The 18,532-nt window shown below is 42.1% G+C and overlaps 1 protein-coding gene across 15 annotated transcripts in view; it reads right to left on the reverse strand.

Moving 5' to 3' along the window:
• Nucleotides 1–1,529: 1,529 nt before the first annotated feature.
• Nucleotides 1,530–18,532, reverse strand: part of dac (dachshund) — a 91,172-nt gene continuing 74,169 nt past the window's right edge. For 9 of the 15 annotated variants that reach the window (XM_065486731.1, XM_065486733.1, XM_065486730.1 and 6 more), the window contains 3 exons: nt 10,420–10,563; nt 10,034–10,243; nt 7,243–7,466 (listed from right to left, as the gene is read on the reverse strand). In XM_065486731.1, the coding sequence (XP_065342803.1) occupies nt 7,288–7,466; nt 10,034–10,243; nt 10,420–10,563 (533 nt within the window). In that variant the 3' untranslated portion in view covers nt 7,243–7,287. Of the gene's footprint in view, nt 4,157–7,241; nt 7,467–10,033; nt 10,244–10,419; nt 10,564–18,532 lie in introns of those variants that run through there. The other 6 variants (XM_065486736.1, XM_065486729.1, XM_065486726.1 and 3 more) reach the window with 4 other exon arrangements.

Consider the following 18,532-nt stretch of genomic DNA (forward strand, 5'->3'; position numbering starts at 1 on the left):
CGCGCGGGGCTGAAAAATATCGAGGCAAAAGGTATGCATGCATGTGTGTGTGCGCGCGCGGGGCATATTATTATATGCAACGTGCTCGTAGCCATATAATGACAACGCAGGGAGAAGGTATCAGAAGCGGGTGGAAATTCGAGGGGCTCGCGCATAAATCACGCTTTTTGACAGTGAGTCGCCGGCGCTCGATCTGCACTCGCGGCGGCGGCAGCGGCATTGTGTGTCATCCATCAAAGGGAGCAAAGACGACCAAATCCTGCGGCAAAACCCTTTCTCACTCGCGCGGCCCATTAGATTATATGTCCGTGCACCATTTGCATTTTCCAAACTGACGATTTAATCGCGCCGATTCAAGAACGAATTATTGGCCAAGTAAGTCTGTCTAATACCTGGTTTTTGTGCGTTGTCGGCGCGCCGCCGAGCGAACGAAAACGAACCACTGACGCGTGCATGACTGATGGCCTTTATTTGCGACGACAACCCTTTATTTGTGACATTTGAATAATTTTTAATAATAAAACGAAAAGTGATTGATTAGTGTCATTAGGATGCGAATTATTCAAAGCAGAAGGGGTGGACAAAGACGTCTCATCTGCTCTCTCACGTGTGCATCTGCTCATTAAAAAGCCAAAAATAGCGATTCAACTCGTGACGAGTTACAACGTAGCACGCTCCCCTTTGGAGCGCTTTCGTTGTATTTCGTTGACGGAATAAAATGAGCAAATAAAGTACACGTAGTTTATTTGCATGGAATAATAGCTACCTTTTTTATTTTACAATGAAATATTAAATTAATAAATGGACTGCTATTTATTCGTATTAACTCATAAAATTAAGAATTCTTAATTTTGTTTAAGTCAACAACACAAGCTTAACAAAAAAGGGTCTATTTACTATCCATAAAAGAAATATTTTTAGCTTCATTCCCCGATCATGGAAGTATCTCTCTGGGGGTTAAGACTTTGGAATGAATAAGGAATGGTTGAAGAGTGAAACAAATTGTATCTTCCTCAACAGTTTGCCGACAAAGAGAACAAGAAAGTATTTTTATTCGACTGTAAATGAAAAAATTGATTAAGTCACGCAATTTTTTGGTCTCATTGAAACGGTAGAAAAAATGCAATTCTTCGTTTCTAATCTCTGGTTGGTCCTATAAACGAGAAATATGGCTGAACGTGCTGGTTCTCGTGATTCAGGAATGAAGTAACTTTTGGTGAAACTCGATATGTTGATCATCTATGGCTTAAAAATTTATTTCTTATTAAATTACACAATATTGAACAATTCTAATTGAACATATTTCCGTCCGACACTGGGAAGGAAGCAATTAAAATAAATTCCCTTCATTTTAAATTGTGGGCACATTTTATTGAACACCCTATGTGATTAGATAGAAATAAAATGAATCGAAATTGATAATTAGCGCCTCTGGGTGCAAACTCCCTGGCCCTAAATACTACCTGTGTTAATTTTTACTCTTTTTTATACTTTGGAATGAAGGGAAAAGAAACAAACTTCATTTCAGACTGGTTTAACTGTCTCAATTTTTATTTTAAATATTGTTACACTACACTTATTATGTATATGCGCGCAATTATTTTTATGTTGCGTGTATGCGGTTTACTCATCTTTTATAATTATCTTTATATTAGATGCTGATGCGTAATCTTAGATAACACGTTACACAGCTAAATTATTAGAAAACAAACAATCGATAGAGCGCAGTACATTGTATCGTCTCGTATGTAGTAATATATAATATATTAATTTTACTTATCTCTTTCATGTGCCACTACGAGTTCTGCGTTGAAATGCGACACTAACATTTTTATACACTTTTGGTCGCTATTTTTAATTGTATCTTCTTCTTTTGCAAACTTGATCGATTAACAAATAAGCGGTTCCTTATTATCAATTAAGTGTGACGGCGCGAGTCGTCCGCGCTTTAAAAGGTATACGTACAATAATAATGGCCATTATACACACTGCAATAATTACACTTTGTTTTTCTCTCATGGCCCTCATGGGCGACGAATCGACAGGAACTAAATTTAAGTCAATGTAATAGCTACCGCTCCGAAATTACACACGGCTAGAAATTAGGCATAATTGCATTTTTTGCTGGTGCAATTGGGGCAAAAATATACATGATAATATTTATTAATCGAACAAATGTACAGTCTTGAAAAGGGGGAAACAAAGGGAAATCAATACAAAAATGTGCGCGTTGTCGGGGGGCGACGTCTGCATGTCCGAATTGGTGGCGAGACTAGCAGGGGATTCGTAAAATTTGAACTATCTTATGTACACAGTTGTTGAGACGACACTTGCGCCGCCCAAACCGAAATTCCGCCGGTGATTTTGGGAAAAACGAACGAGATATATTCACAGCAACAATAATTTACACTCTGCGCCAGTGAGAGATGCGACTCTCTTCTCGTAATTAAAACTAGCTTATGCTACGGCTTGCGTGAATTCTCTTCGCTTCGTTTTGCGGTTTCATATTCATTTGCCAGCATTCTATTAGTCAACATGCAGAAATAACGGGGGCCGCCGCGGCCGCAAGCCCGGCCGCAAAGGTTCGCTTCCCCTAATTAGCTTTACATAATTCAATTTGTCAGAGAGTTATAATCATAATTTCATAATCCATTTCGATAGCCTATTAACACTTACTTACAAAGAAACAAGTTTCTCACTCTCATTCTCACTGCTCTCTTTTTACGCAGCGAATAACTTATACAAACTCGTTCATTGCACACACACGATTAAAAATGGCAAATGGGCATTTTGCGCTTGTGCGCAGGCGCGATTTTGATCGCGCTGCAGCGCGTGCGCACTAGCCCTCGGGTTGATATGCATGTGGCATGAAAACGCAAGAGAAACAATTAAAAAAATCGACCTGGGAGACGTGAAAAATGAAATCTAACTTGGGCAAGAAGCCAATTTTTCAAGGAACACGACCACTAGGAAATTTCGATTTTCGATTTTATTATAGCAGTTTTGGCATTTTATTTTTAGCTTTTTATCCCTGTCCTCGGACCGGGAAGGGCGCGCACTGCACTAGCACAAATGCTGAAACCTGGGTCCCAGTAACACCGCGAACGGATAACATGGGCGCACCAGGCCGCACAGGGACCCAGCCCACTGAAGGGCCACTTGCCCCGCACCGAGGACTGCATTGAAACGCTAGACATTCGTCCCTTGAAGCCAAATCACGCATGCTGGAAAGGTGCAAACCAGCAAGCATTGTAGCCGGTGCTTTGATATAAATCAATCATGTCAGCATTGGCCTCAGGGTGAGTCAGACCACCTAATCGATTTCATCCCTTGCCATTTTTGCACCTGAAAACATGTATCTTGTACCGATTAATTATGACCTGAACACAGCACTGCGTGCTAAGGAGGTCTGTGTCTAATCGATGTTCACCTAACATCGGCCAGTTTGTTTCTCTAAAAACTTTGTGCTCACTTTCTTTTCTTCAGGAAAAGAAGTTCTCAATGTAATCTACATCATTAATTTGGTATAGTTTTAGATTGGCACTTTTTAACATAGTGGTTTCAAAAAATCGTTTTGATCAGCAATATCAAAGATTCCAAATGGTTCCAACTACGCACTTAAGGAAAGAGAAGCACTTAAGAATGAACATTTTCTATTTTCCACGTCTCTCGCATAATTAACAAAATATGAGTTGTGTTGTGGTTGAAAAAATTGCAGTCTTTGACTTTTCCGAAGAAATTAGTAGAGAAAATAACGAAACTGCCTACGCACCCTTTGCGATTAACAAACATTTTGGCACGTGCCTACGAGAGGAGGGAAATTCATTTTCTTTTGAGATCTCGCTTTGATGAGTGTGCACAACCCACGAGAAAAAAGAACAAATAAAATACCACTTTCACTCTTCCGCAAATTTTCGCTCCGCTCCGTATGACGTGTGTCGCACCGAGTGCCCGCGAAACGAGTTGAATTTGTTTGTTTCTCGTATGTACAGCAGCCCAGCAGCATTTGTGCTTCTCCGAATTGTGGCGGCCTACATGCAAATGAGACTTTTCGCACTTAGGGTGTCTTTCTTGAAAGTGGAGGAAAACTCATTTGCATGCGTTTAGGTTGCACTGGAGAAGAGGACCGAGTTCTTGTAGTAGCCAGTGCGCGGCTCTGCAACAAACAAACCAAGATAGTTAGTTAATTAATTGCGTGTACACCGGTGTCGGGAATGGAGGAGGGAAAAAAAGAAGGGCGCGAGCCTGTTCAAATACAGAGATAAGTTTAATTGCACGCTCTTTAATGATTTGATTCGATTGTAATCGCAGCGACGCGACACATTTGCATTTAAGCGAGCCGTTTTTGCTTTTCTACAACTTGTAATTGGCCACCTCGGCGCAGTTTATTTATTTCGACGTGCGAGTGTGGGTCTCATCCAACCTGCAGACTCTCTGCTTCTACTTCACGTGGGAGTGTGTGTTTGTTATTTTAGTTAATGAGTTTCGACAACATCCAGAATAGTTCAATCGTTTTGCCGTGGACTCTAGAAAGTTTTAAATTATCTATATCAATTCTATTTTGTATAATTTAAATTGATGAAACGATTTATATAAAGCATGAAATTAGTTATGTGGCTATTTATTTTCTCCCTTCAACTAGAGAAAAGAAAATCTTGATATATCGCTGAAAGCATTTATATATTTATATCGTGTTGAGAGAGATCTTTCATTGAAACCTGTTTCAGGTTGGCAATCGCATTCTAGCTTCCATGCAGAGCTCGTAAAAAGTGAAAAATTTCTAGCCTGGTTGAAAGCTATGAAGTCTTTATGACTGTTGAAATGTCTGAATTAAAAACTGCTGATATAAAGGAAATGATTTGCATATAGAAAAGCGCCGGCGTTTGCTGTCACCGACTCTGAGTCCGCATAAACTCGGTCACTTTATTTGGATTCCTGCGAGTCGCGTGTTGTTTTCCAAATGCATGCAAACTTTTTGTACTCGCGCGCGCAGGGTAAATAAAGAGCACGAGAGAGAGAGAGAGAGAGAGAGAGAGAGAGAGAGAGGTTTCAGTTTGGTCGTGAATACGGTAAGTCACGACGTTGCATGGAATTTTGCGAGATAAAAGCCACTTTTATTCCCACGAAAGCAAAAAAGAAAAAAACCGAATGAGCGTCATTAGGTGTGAAAACAATCGGCCGAGATGCTATCGGGCAAATTAATAAAACGACTGAAATAAATTATGCTCGCTCGGGGTTAAATATTTCTCGGAAAAGGTGACAACGCGCGGAGAGACAGTACAACTTGTCAACGAGGCGTCGGTATGCGCCGTAAATAAATTCACGGCACCGGCTTTTTCGTCCATTGTTCGTTGCCTCATTCATGATCGAGCAGAGCTTTAACACTGAAAAACAATCGTCGCGCCGATATCAAGATTTTGCCAGCACTTTAAATTCTTTATTTTATCGTCGAGGCGCGAAAGAAAAGAGTTGGTCGCTGCCAACAGGGGAAAATCAGCAAAAACAAGATTTCTCACTCTGTAATGGGAAAGGTCATGCATGCGCTTCTCAGTTCTCAGTCAGCGATGGACTTGCATTTTTATTGATTCAAATTAAGTCTTGCTGGTAACATTATTGCAATCATCAAATTGGAAAGAAGTACTTTAGCAGTTTGTCACATAAAAAAACAAATTCAAGGCGAGTTACAAATTTTGAGAATGTTTTCACTACCGATTGTTGGAATTCGTCGAAACTGGCTGCGTTGTCTTCAGTAGGAAATGTGAAACGTATGAAATGACTTAAAATAACCAGAAAAATCCACACTTATTCTGTTAAGCTTCAACTTGTTTTTGAATTTATGTACATATTTGTTTATGCACAATTTTAGTGACAAAATAATTTAAAACTGCGATAAATATTTGCGAATATGTACTAGATATTGTTTTGCAAACCAATGTCCATTTTTTGTATTTTAATTTAAACGATTAAAATTATTCAAGGATAAATTTGCAGTGTCTTTGTCATCAGTTTCAAAAAGGCATTCTTCCGGTGAAGGATACTGCAGAATTGCTACAAAAAAAAAGGAGATGGAAATTCGTTTTGGGGAGTTTATATCCCGCGGCAAAATTGAAAAAAGAAAGTCTCTGCTGCGCAAACGTGATGTATTCATTCATTCGCAAACGCACAATTGATGGCAATTTTGTGCGTGTAACGCTCGGGGCATTTTTTACCCTCGGCCATCGGGGTGGGCGAGGGAGTTGGAGAAAAGTAAAAAAGCGGCTGGCGGACCCGAGGAGAAAACAACATCTTTATCGCTAAACTGCGCTCGACTAGGGTGCGGCGGCGGCGTGCTGCAGATTAGAATTCGATATTAAATTAGGAAGGACAATCTGCTGTCAAGACCTCAGAGCGAATTTCCACTTTCTCATGATTGATGTAACAAAGATGGAGACTTCAGCAAATACCCAGGCGGCGCGGTGATTGATGAAGCGCCCTCAAACGCACAATGCGCACGGCGCAAAAACGCCGCTTCAATTTTATTAAAGGGTGCATCGCTAATTGCCTCCGCGAAGGAAAACGCCCCTTTTTTGCCGCCGAAGCCAAAACCAAACTCGAAATCCAACACATGGTATGAGCTTTCCATTTTCAAGCTGTACTATTCCTCCTAAAATTGATTTCGATTTTCCTCAACAGTGGATATTAGTTTGAAATCTATCTTTTGCATAATATAAAATAAGAAGAGCCTTAAGTCTTTTTCCTTTATATTAGGAAGTACCAGATTTAATTAGAAAAAATTCAAAGCAATTGTACCAGTTCCTTTTTGTTCTTGTATTAATAAATAAAAAATGAACTGCGCCATATGTTATTTGACAAATTTGAATTGTTCCAATGCAAGTTTTAATCACGACTTTTTAGATGTGTTAAGTGACGTGATCGAAACATTTCCTTTCAAATTTTCAGCCATAACAGAATTAAGTCTGTTTTAATATGAAGGTCTGCGATGAGTTTCGTACACGAAAAGATTTTTTTCTACTGGCAACCAGATCAAAACATTTTCGGGCTTCCAAACCAAATCCACAAGAAATTTTTATAATTGCAAAATGGGTTCACATGAGTAAAAAGTTTGTTCTATTGTAGAAGTTTGTTTTATTAGTTCTAAATAAGTTATAATGGCTTAAGTTTCACGCTTTGTTCTCATTTGATAGTCCTTTGCCAATCCTTCGACAGTTAAAAAAACAGTCGATTAACTAACATTCACAGACCTAAATGCAACAGTGGCCTATAAAACGTTGCATCCTTTCTATCTGATCAGTCTGTTTTAAAACGGCTCGCATTTGAACGGGATCGAGACGAGAGGTCTAATGTATATATATCCGGTTGCCTACCTTGGAGGGGCGACTTGGCGTCGGCTGCTCTGTCCTGCTGCTGGGCGGCGTTTTGCTGTAGGCGGCTTTTGCGCTCTACATCCAGCTCCTGGACTAAACTCTCTGCAACAGGCCAACGCACTGGATTATTTTCTGCACGCACGCATTCAATTTGAATCCTCTTAACTACAAAGTGTTAATCAAAGTGCTCGCATAGCCACCCCTTGCGCCTCTCGTTCTCGCTGCTCTCTTCGGCCCGAGGCGCGTTTGTTTGTCGCCGCTTTTTACATTATGCATTCGAATTAAACGCAAAGCATCATCTCTCTCGCGCGCTCGCTTTCGCAGCAGCGTTTATTCAATTTCATGCCCGGCTGAGTCAGCTTTATTACAATTCCACTTTTTCCACTCTGCCTGCTCAGGGGCGCCTGTTTTCTTTTCTGGAAGCAATTTCAAAGGGCGCACAACGCATCACACAGGATGAAACGAAAAGAGACGCGTGTTTTTTGCACGAACTTGTCTTATTCGCCTACTATTCGATTATTAAAAATTTTCCGGTGAGGATATAAAAAGTTGAGTTTTTCAGAAGGGCGGATTCAGCTTTTTCGCCGGCAAAAAGTGCTGATTTCAATAAAGTTTAATTTGGTTGGCGAGGCGCGCGCGTATAAAATTCAATTACGGCCAAAAAGTGCGCACATTGTAGGGCACAATTCCCATTTTTTCTCCTTATCATAGCCGCGCGCGTAATTGTGAGTTCGGTCGGGGGGAAACGAGTTTTTCTACTTTGCGTCGCTCGTGCATTATTATTTAATAAGTCGACTGTGGATAATTGCTCGAAGTATTTATATTATTAATGCAACGAAAAAAACTCATGAAAGGCTTCACTCGAAGGGAATTCAGGTCGCCTTACCAATATAAAATAAAATTATGTTTTCCGATCGATTTCTGCGAAATTCGTGACACGGGAATAAGCTCCACGCAGTTCGGATTTATATGCAAATCGACAGAGCATAAATGTGTTTTCTCGCAACCTTGGGACGGCTTTTAAAATCAGAAATATTCAATTCGGCCATCAAGAGCAAGCTGAAACTCATTTTTGCCTCACAATGTTTATTTTTTGAAATCACATGAGTGTCGAAAGCTGCTGGAAATCTCGGAGAACGCGCGAGCTGCGGGCTGGAAACGCTGCGACGTGTAATTACGCTGGGCGGCTGATGCGCGAATTCGATTTGGGTGCGTACAAAATCGAGTAAAGCAGCATCGGTCGCCGAGAGAGGAATGATTTATCTGATAAAAGGAGAGTATTATTGGCCGATCGGCTGCCGTTTTCGCGGTGGCGGCATTTGCATAAAAAGAAAATTAAGTTTCGAGAGCAGTATGGGAGGAATGAGATTTCGATCTAACTGCTGGGAAAAGAGAATCCGAATAATTATTATTGATGGACTGACTGACTTGACTGACTGAAAACACAAACGGCTCCCGAGGCGCAGCAGTAATATTCGTTCGAAATTACACCGGCGAGATTTGTTGCGTCGATGTATATTTTCTTTCGCCTCTGCGCGCCTGGTTGGAAATCATATTTTTCTTGAGGACAATATTCAAATGATGCGCGCTCAGGTGCTCGTTAAGAATAAATATGTTACAGTAAAAAACGGCGCTGCGGGTGAAAGAAAATGTTTGTTCTCGTTTTACTCGAGGAATTCCGCGCGGCTCGATTTGGAATTAACTGCTTTTACGAGCCAGATAAAACGTCTAATTTGAATTTTGCGCTGAGAGCGAGATCATTTGCGATTTGCATGCGAGCCAAAAGCCCTTTTGCGCGCGCAAAACTTTCCACGGCCGCTCTCAATTGGAAACTTTGTGTGTACCTTTGGACTCAGGTTTTAATTAACACGCACTTTCGCCGCCAAATCCCCGTCCGTCCGAAATTAAAATCCGAAAAGTCGAAACGTCAGTCTTTTTGACGCGATTTTAAAGCTTAATTTGCATGAGAATGGGATCGAGAAAGTGACAGCCGAAAAGCCACAAGAATATTGAGGTGTGTACCCCCGAAAAAGGACGCCAACCCCCGCCGTCATCATCATAATCGCCACGGCATTTTCCCCTCGAAGCCGCGTAATCTGGTGCAGGCTATTTTATTCGATATAACGCGCATTTTTCTCTCTCTGCGAGACGTAATGATGCACTTTCTGCAGATGCTCCGGGGGGTGAAATAGGCACGGCCACCCCCGACCCGATCTGATACCGAAACGGCTTTCAATTTTTGACACAACAGAGCAGCAGCGAGCGTCAAAACTGCGTCTTTCAAATGATTTTTCGGTGTCAGCTACACTTGGGATATAAGAGCCTGTTGTTTATTCTAAAGAACTTGGAAGCAAAAAGGGAAATGGGCTGGGTTTATTTCGTCTGTATCTTTGCAATGATTAACAATTTCCTAAATTTACAATTATTGCTAAAATAATGCTATTCAACGGTATATACATAAATTCAAAAAACATCCTCTGTAACACTAGCAAGATCTAATTCATATATATAGTGTTTTATAAAACGACGAAAAAAGGATGCTTTAAATTCAGCTGATATTAGCAAGCAAAACATTTATACGATATTTTGTAATTTGTCATTTTTTTTTAATTTTACCAATTCAGGCATTTTTTAGTTTCAGGGCGAGAGATCGCTCAGGTGCAACTTACCTGAGTAACTTTGCCAAAAGGCAGCCCCGCCGGCCACGAGATCGAGGCCTGACGGGTAGTTCCACTGCTTGTCGTTGCCGCCGGGCGGCTCGCAGTGCCTGCTCGACGCCGGGGGACCGGGGATGCCGGGGGCGGCTGAGGTGGCGCCGCCGGAAGCGGGCGGCGACTCCTTTTGCGTGTCGCGCGCACTGTTCTGCTGCTCGCTCGCCTCTGTGTGCCGCAAACAACAACATTTGAGCACAAAACACACCCGTGACGGGGTCAGAGTAGAAAAACGGTTTTTTGGTTAAAAAAAAAATAGGGGGAAAGTGGGACATGACGCATCTCTGGTTGGCCTTAAACGTTACGAAAAAGTGCATGCTTGTGAAGGAAAGAGAGTAACTCACCGTTGATTAGCCGCAGGGCTTCGCCTGCCGCCGTGTTTTTAAGGGCTTCCTCACACTGCGAGCGCCGCTTTATCTCCAGGTCCAGCTGATCTTGCAGCCGCTTGCGAGCCTTGCGTTCCTTTTTCAGCCTCTTTTGGAACAAGACTGAAACAATTTTAAAAATCTATTAGCTCTCAAGATTTGGAACCGCTTCAAATAGAATATCAAATTTGAACTAGGCGCCCTTCACTACAATTATTCCGCAGATCAACCAAGTGTTTACAATTCTCTTGTAGGCCATAGCATCAAAATCATATTTCACCCAAACAAAAATACTGCAAGGTGGTCGGCAGCAAAATTGATTTATAAAACAATTTTATAATTTGTTTTTGAACCTTTCATATCAATCCAACGGGTGCATTTTATTCATTCGCCCAAATATGATTTTTACCTGTTGAAACGAATCGTAAAAAGGTGGTCTACGTATTGCATCAAAAGAGAACAACAGTATCTGACAAATGATGCAGAAAGATACAAACAAGCCAAAATCATCATCAATTACACAATAACGCGACCTGCAGGTAGAAAATAAACGAATGCTGTTTATATATATATATATATATATAAAATATATTGTGTGCTTTTGTGTCAATTGGCCGGGCGGAAAATCGAATGCGAAGGTCGTCTTGGGTGGCCGCACTCGTACCCTGGCCGCGGCTGTCGGCAGGTCGAGTGGGCGGACTTATTCTAAGTGATCTGAAAGGTTATTTTATCAGTGACTTGAATGACTGGCCGGCCGGAGCTCGAGACACTCTTTTTCCGCCCACGGCCTGCGAACTTCTCTTTTTCTTTATCGCCAATCAATGATCTTTTCTCATCCGCGCACTAATGAATTGTTATTATTTTTATGGGCCGCGCGTTTGTTTGAATTTTTATTAAGCTGCATTAGTGCTGGCCTTGGGAAGGAAAATAACACAAATCCGCCTCCTCGGAGTAAGAGATTTAGGCCCTCTCATTGTTCGTTTACGGCGCATCAATAAACCGAAATAACTCTCTCGCCGGCTGGACCGGCCGGCCGGCAGGGCATTAAAATAATACACACACTCACTCACTCACGGCTTGTAGTATGTGTCTGTGTTATTATTATGTTGACTGACTGAGTGAATTTATAATACGGGTCGAATTACGGCTGGGGCAATCAAAAAATGGTGTGATTCGGCGCTCGTTTTATGACACTCAGAACACCGAAGACGATTTATGTTTGTTTCAGAGAGAAACAGCACACGATGCATCGATCTTTTTTTACGATTTCGCTGCCCGCTTGCTCAATAGATAAATATCTCAACCCTATGGTACACATTCTAGGCTGGCAACGTTCGTATGAGGAAACGACCTTTGGACAAAATAAATAATATTTCTTTTTTATTTTTTCTTTTTCTTAAATCCCAGATAATCTTTTGTATTCCAGGTGAGACAGTTACAAACTAATATGTTATTTCCTTGACTTTTATTGTAGCAAATGGAAAATTATATTATGCTACAAAAAAATTAGTGACAAGTTTTTAGCCTTTTTTTAATGTATGGTTTTATTTTTGTTTTAATCCAAGTTTGAAAGCATAGAATTGTTGTCAGTCGGCGTCAATCACCATTATATTCAACGAAGCAAATCCTGTTCCCGTTGTGGCCGGGAATTTGAATATTTATCACACACACCGAGTTTTATTACACAGTTGTGTCGGTCTGGCGGCTGACCCGAGGCCAATATGGGTTCAGTCTGCAATTCAGCAGCCGAGTAATTGCCGATCGGAATCTGCGCGGCGAAAAAAGCTGGGTAGCCAACAAAGAGATCAATCGGCGTTTTGGCTCCAGGGGGTCGAATCGGGCCAAAAGACGGCGGCAGGCAGCCGTCCTTACACCAGCTCATTTGCAAGCCGCGGCCATCTTGGAGACCGAGACGATTACCGCTCTCCGCGTGTATGTATCATTGCATTTTCGCAATCCTGGGCGCCGGCTTTTGCAGCATTTGTGCGCAGGTCTTGGGCTCTTTGGTCGCGTGCGCGCCCATTTTGTGTCATTTGCTCTGCTCTCTCGGGGTGTGCAACCCTGCAAACGAGGTCACCGCACCGTGTGCATCGCCGCAGACGCCGATAATCCGCGCCCCGTTGTCGGCAGAAATCACATTTCCAATAATAGCAGTAGGTTCCGCTCGAAAGACACACTCGCTCCAGAGTCATGCGTTTGGAATCGAAGGCGACTCCCCCCGCGGTAGCTATGTGTAAAGTTTATTGTGAAAAGAGATCAGCGACGACTTTTCCATTTTGCGCGCTGCTCGGAGCGAGAGATAAAAAATCATTCGCGGGCGAAATTGGCATTTTGTGAGAGCTGCGCGAAATGCACTCACTGCGCCTGCTTTCAATTCCCTTTTGCCGTGTTCTCCGCTCGCTTTCTGCGTTTATACATTTCCCGGCGAAAGAGCAAAAGCCCGCCGGCAATTTCGCTACCGCTTTCCTCTGCAAACATCCAGCAGCAGTATAGCAGAGCAGCACGGCTTTTAACCAGTCAAATTCAATCTGCGAGAACAAAAAGCGACGCAGCCGTTTCGCAAGCACAGAATGCGAAACGCCGCATTCCCCATTCAAATTGCATTCGCCCGAGCAAAAGATTACTGCCAACGCCAACACAAACTAAATGCGGAATTCGTTGACGGAAAAGAAAAAAGGGCCAGAAGAAGAAAATAAATTGCATCAAAAGTGGCATTGTTCGCGACTAGTCCCCTGAGCTTTCAGGTCGTTTGCATATTTCATCAACTGGAAATTCGAAAAAAGCCCTGCAAAACATTCGAATGCTAATTAGCATTGGAAATAAGCGACTGAGCGGACATTAGGATGCCGTCTCACGCCCCTGGAACAACTCCTCCTCCGCTCTAATTACAATCGGCCAGCCTTGTTTTGTTTACCCTTCTCTGCCGAGCAGCGTCGCACAGCACTTTGATGCAAATAAATTAGCAGAGGACTGATCGAAAACGTTGCGCACTACTTTTTCTTGTCACATACACACCTCTGCAGTTGTTCCATCAAAACTCCTGGGCTTTGGACTTTGTCGTTCAAATTTCACAACAAAATCGATTTCAGGAATTATTTAATAGCTGTCAATTTCCAATTTATTTTTCAAATATTCATCAATTGCAAAACTTATAAATTCGTAAGAGGTCTTAAAGAAATTAAAATTTAATTTGAATGTGAATTGCGTTTACCACTAGTAATTCTAGTGGCTATATGCAAATTATTAACAATTTTAGCACATCTCCACTATTTTAAAGGAGCCGCGAATTATTAAAAAAAATCAAATGACTTCCCAGCACATAAATATTCAATTCTTCTCAGGTTAAATTTCTCATACCTCACTCATTCCGCTAGTTGAACAGACGGAATGAATATTTTGGAAACGCAGAAACGCAAACTGATCGTAAATCGTAAAAGCGGAGGGACTCGGCGACGCACAGCAAAGCGTGTCCCCTCGAATAGGACGTTTCGAATTCAACTGTTGATGCGTGTGTTATGCAAATGCGAGAGCTGCCGGTGGCATCAGTCGCACGGAGACCTGTTGCGAGGCAGGTAGGTGTGCGAACACTCTCGTAAAACGGCTCGTTACTCAGCCGCGATACGTGTTTTCGCGTTTGACACTAATTTGGCAATTCGCGTTTTATTTGCGCAAATGCGCGATAAAAGGCGAGCCATATATTTCGAAATAAACGCGTCAGGCAAAACGTACTTCTTTGCTCAGCGAATTCCTCCTGCTGATTATGGGAATTATTTTTCGCTCTCTCTTTGAGTTTCGCTCTAGCGGGTGCAGTACTTGCTCTCGTGTCTATTTATTTTACGCACGCACCCAGCAGACAACATCTTCTGTTTTTATCTCTTTCACACAGCCGAGAGAAGAGGCTCCGATTTTTATTACCGTCAGCAGCATAAAATCATCTCTTCGCGCAGCGTTCTCACACTCTTTCGGCAGCTCAGAGATTTGCACTGGACGCTTAATTCACCAAGTAGTGCTCCTTAGAAACCAACAGTTAATTTGTATTAAAATTTATAACGATTAATTTATAAAATAGTTCATCTAAAACACGATTTGGTGTTCATAAGAAGTGACATCAATATAATGCCAGAACATGTGGCTAAATACTTTAATGTTTTTCAAATACAACTTGGCCAATTTAGAAATAATGCTTTATAGGTTCAAACTCCTAATTTGGAAACAAATAAAAAATATATTTAATTAAGATAATATAAATCAATTTAAAAGCTGCAATTATTCTAGTGTTGTACTAACTGTTCTTTTGTCGCAAACAAGTATGTACGAACATGTTTACAAATAGAAATATCAATTTTCGAAGATAAACAGTTGGCATTTGTTTTGTGCCAACATCTTATCACATCTTTCTCTTGTGGACACTTTCCTTAAACGCCGTTATTGTCGCAGTTGCTCTCGTGTAAATAAAGAGCAGTCACTTTCCGAGTGCTATCAGCCGAAACACAGGCCGACTTTTATTGCCCGGCGCCGGAATCACCGGCGACACATCAATGCATTATTACGATTATTATTTTTTATTTGCTGACCCCGTCGGCGCGCGGAGCGGCGATGAGGAGGAAGCCAGAGCTCCCCGCCGCGCTTTCCGTGTCAGATAAAATAAAACTAACACCATCAATTTTTTATGATACATATTCTCTTAACTGACTGAGTGTGCCGAGATAAAATTTCTTTCCTCCCTCGCTCGAGCCGTAAAAGCAATAATAATCTTTGGCCGTAATCGAGATGCGAAAGGGGCGCGAGGGGTGCGGATTCTTCGCCTCTTTATCGAATAATCCATAAAAACAGCGATTCGGGCCGAGCGGGCGAGCGAAAGCGAAGAGAAAGAGAGAAAGAAACACATGTCGGCCGGCATTTCAATTTCCAATCTGCCCGAGTGCATATTCTTCGCACCCTCGGATGGTCGAAAAAGAAACTCGATTTGGTCGCCGGCTGACCGCACAAATTTCCATCTCCGAAGCCGCAGCAGAGGGAAAACCAAAGGAAGTCTGCGCCAAGAGTCGATTATTCGAATATGGATTTCATTCAGGTTGTATATGCGACCAAATGTCAGGACCACCCGAACTACAGTGAGCGAAGACCCACAAAAGCGGCCGAAACGCAAATGTTTACATTCGATATTGAACGCGAAACCCGACCTTGCTGATCTGACCTGATGCGACTCTGAGTAAGAAATAGCGAGTGTATTGAAAGTTTGGCCTCCTGTTGCGCGTCCCGGGTGAAAAATTAGACTGAATTTATTCTGCCGCCGGAAATTTGACTCGCGATTGCGAAAATCTATCTGCCCTTTTTTAGACCGCCAGGTGCACGTCGCCACCGAATCGTATTTGCTTTGTCATCAGCAGGGTGGCACGACATGATTAATATGCGTTTTACTTTTTTGCAAGCTATGCAAAGGGACCAATAAAGAACCATTTTCGTAACCTGCTACAACTAATTCAAGAGCCAGAGAACTGCATGATTTGTAGATGCCTATAATGTTTGTTTCTTGCAATTATTTTTTTAATAGGTCCTCTTGTGACTCATTGCAAAGCTAATATGAATGCTATTTAAAGTTGGGTTTACAAAAAAGGTTTCGCGACACATATTTAAGAAAAATTAAATTATTTGCAAACTTTTTAGTCGAGCTTTCCCCCGCGTTAGGTGCGACGTGAGAAAAGGCGCGCGTTAATACTCCCCGGCGCTAACATTCCTGAATTTGACGTCCGCGCGCCGGATATTATGATGATGCACGCTGGCTTTTATCCGCGGCGAATGCAAAGAAAAGAGAGAATGTTGAGAGCGCCGAAATTTCCTCCCCCGAGGAGAGCACTTTGACATCAAACGCAATTAACACAAAGAGCCGAAAACTTTTGAATACAAACTCTGAGCGAGCGGCACTAAATTATGCTTGAAATAAGATTTCTGCAGCAACGCGGATTATTAAATTACACAAAGATGAGCCGAAATAATTCAAAAAACTCGCCGCCGCCGGCTTTTAAAACTTTGCATCCCCTCCGTGCACCCCTGAGCCGACGGCAGCGGCGTGGCATCCCCCATCCTTTTCTTAATCTTTAATACCTCCTAATGGATTCGAGCGGATGATTTAAGCGGACCGGAATTACTCGCTGGTCACGCGGGCGGTAATTAATTCTGTTGCACAAGTTCTTAACGGCCGCAATTTGCATGCTGGGGTCAGTCGTCGCTTTTTCTTCTCGGCACTATTTATGCGTGAATGCAGGTGCAGCGCCATTAGAATGCAAATTAGCAGTCTTATAATTGAATAAATATGCAACCCACCCGACATTGTAATCCGTGGATGTGTCTAATGGGGAGGTTTAATGTTTCTCTGCTCCGTTATAAAGGGATGTGCCGCAAATGCATACTTCGAAACCTTGAGACGACCTCGGAATTATTTCCTATCTAGATACATGGTAAAAAATCAAGCTGTAGAAAAATTCGAATCACAATGTGTATAACATAAATTCAAATATAAACTCTCATTTTTGAGAATTTCAACTGTCAAAGAGATTGTCGTCCCTTTCCTAAAGCTGGTCTTTCATTTCACCAGTGAAAACCTTTCCTGCCTGAAATTTTGTAGATCTGTCACTAGCAGGTGGTTGGAAATCTTTTCGACAGCGATCATGGGGACTTGAGTTGATAAATTTATTCGAGTCACCGGCTTAACGTAAAAACACAGAACTCTCAGCGTATTTGATTTCTATCGGTTCAAAAGATATTATTTCGTTTCTTCTCTCGTTTTACCTCAGTAAAAATGAAGACTCGTTGTAGCTTCGTTATTTTTTTTTATATTTCGCTAATGAATTTCAGGTGGAACTGTGCGTATAAAAGAAGTGGGGACCGCAAAAGCGTGTGGGTTTGAGCGTGTTTTATTGTAGAGAGGAGTCGAGATGAAAAAAGCGAGCATTCCGGCCTCTTTTCTTTATTATCTTCCCACCTAATTTCTCTACGTCAATCTTTAATTACTTTGGCCGGCTCGAGCCAGTGTGTGAGAAAGAAAAAGGTGTGAAGAGTAATGAGAAAAAGAATAATTAAAGTGATCGAGTGAAGTTGGAAGGTTACATTCCGGCAGAGGCAGGGAAAGGTCTTTCGACTCTTTTCCCACTTTGATTTCAAATCATCCCGAATCACCGACCACTCATTTTTAAAGCTTCGTTAAATTGAAGTCTTTCCAGCAGGCGCGAGTCTTGTTTATCCAAAAATCCAACAAGAAATGCAACCAGCACTTTTCCTTTCATCGTGTTTGTGTGTGCTGAATAAATTTTTCCGCCGAGAGCACTCGGCTCCATTCCTTTCAGCGCATGCAGATCGTGTGTATAATCCGGGCAGGCAGGCAAATTCGATTTGGACGAGCGAGAGAAACAAAGAAAAATAGAGCCGCCTGCTTTGTGCTGATCGATTTCACACTCGAGCAAATCCCTCTTTTTCTCTCTCTCTCGCACTCTGCGGCCGCAGAGTTTTCTTGTCGGAAATATTTTCATATCATCCAACCGACCGAACACCGCAGCTCTCTTTGTGCCGCGAATGTTTGCAGTCTCGGCCCCCGCGCGAGCAAGCGAGCAAGCGCGCGCTTTTATCACACCCCCTGCATGCCAAAATAAGGGCGCGCGCGTTTATCGGCTCAATGCCGCAGCCATGAATATTAAAGGAAGCTGCTTCTTTTCTTCTTTGATTGCGTTTCAAATTATTCAACTGCTCCAATTCCTTTGATTTATTATTAAATGCTGCTCAACTTGTTCCTGCCGGGGGTTCGCGGGGGCGGCAGCAAAGGCAACAATAACACAAGCGCGTTTCTTGCATTGTCTGCGTCGCGGTTTGAATGACGCAACTTTCCGCGCTGGGGGACTCGAACCTTAATCTCGCCTTGTAAAACGGCCCTTTCAAAAAAGCATTATTTCATCTCCCCAGATGAAAAGTTCAAGACGCGGAAAATGGGAAATAAAGCGGGTAGATTGGCAATAAGAGGAAAGTTAAGTAACCTGTGCGACAACTTGCAGCCTAAAAAGTTTTAAATTCATTTTATTAAATATCTTTAAAGCAATTTTCC

This window comes from Cloeon dipterum, chromosome 3, assembly GCF_949628265.1.
Source record: "Cloeon dipterum chromosome 3, ieCloDipt1.1, whole genome shotgun sequence".
NCBI lineage: Eukaryota > Metazoa > Arthropoda > Insecta > Ephemeroptera > Baetidae > Cloeon > Cloeon dipterum.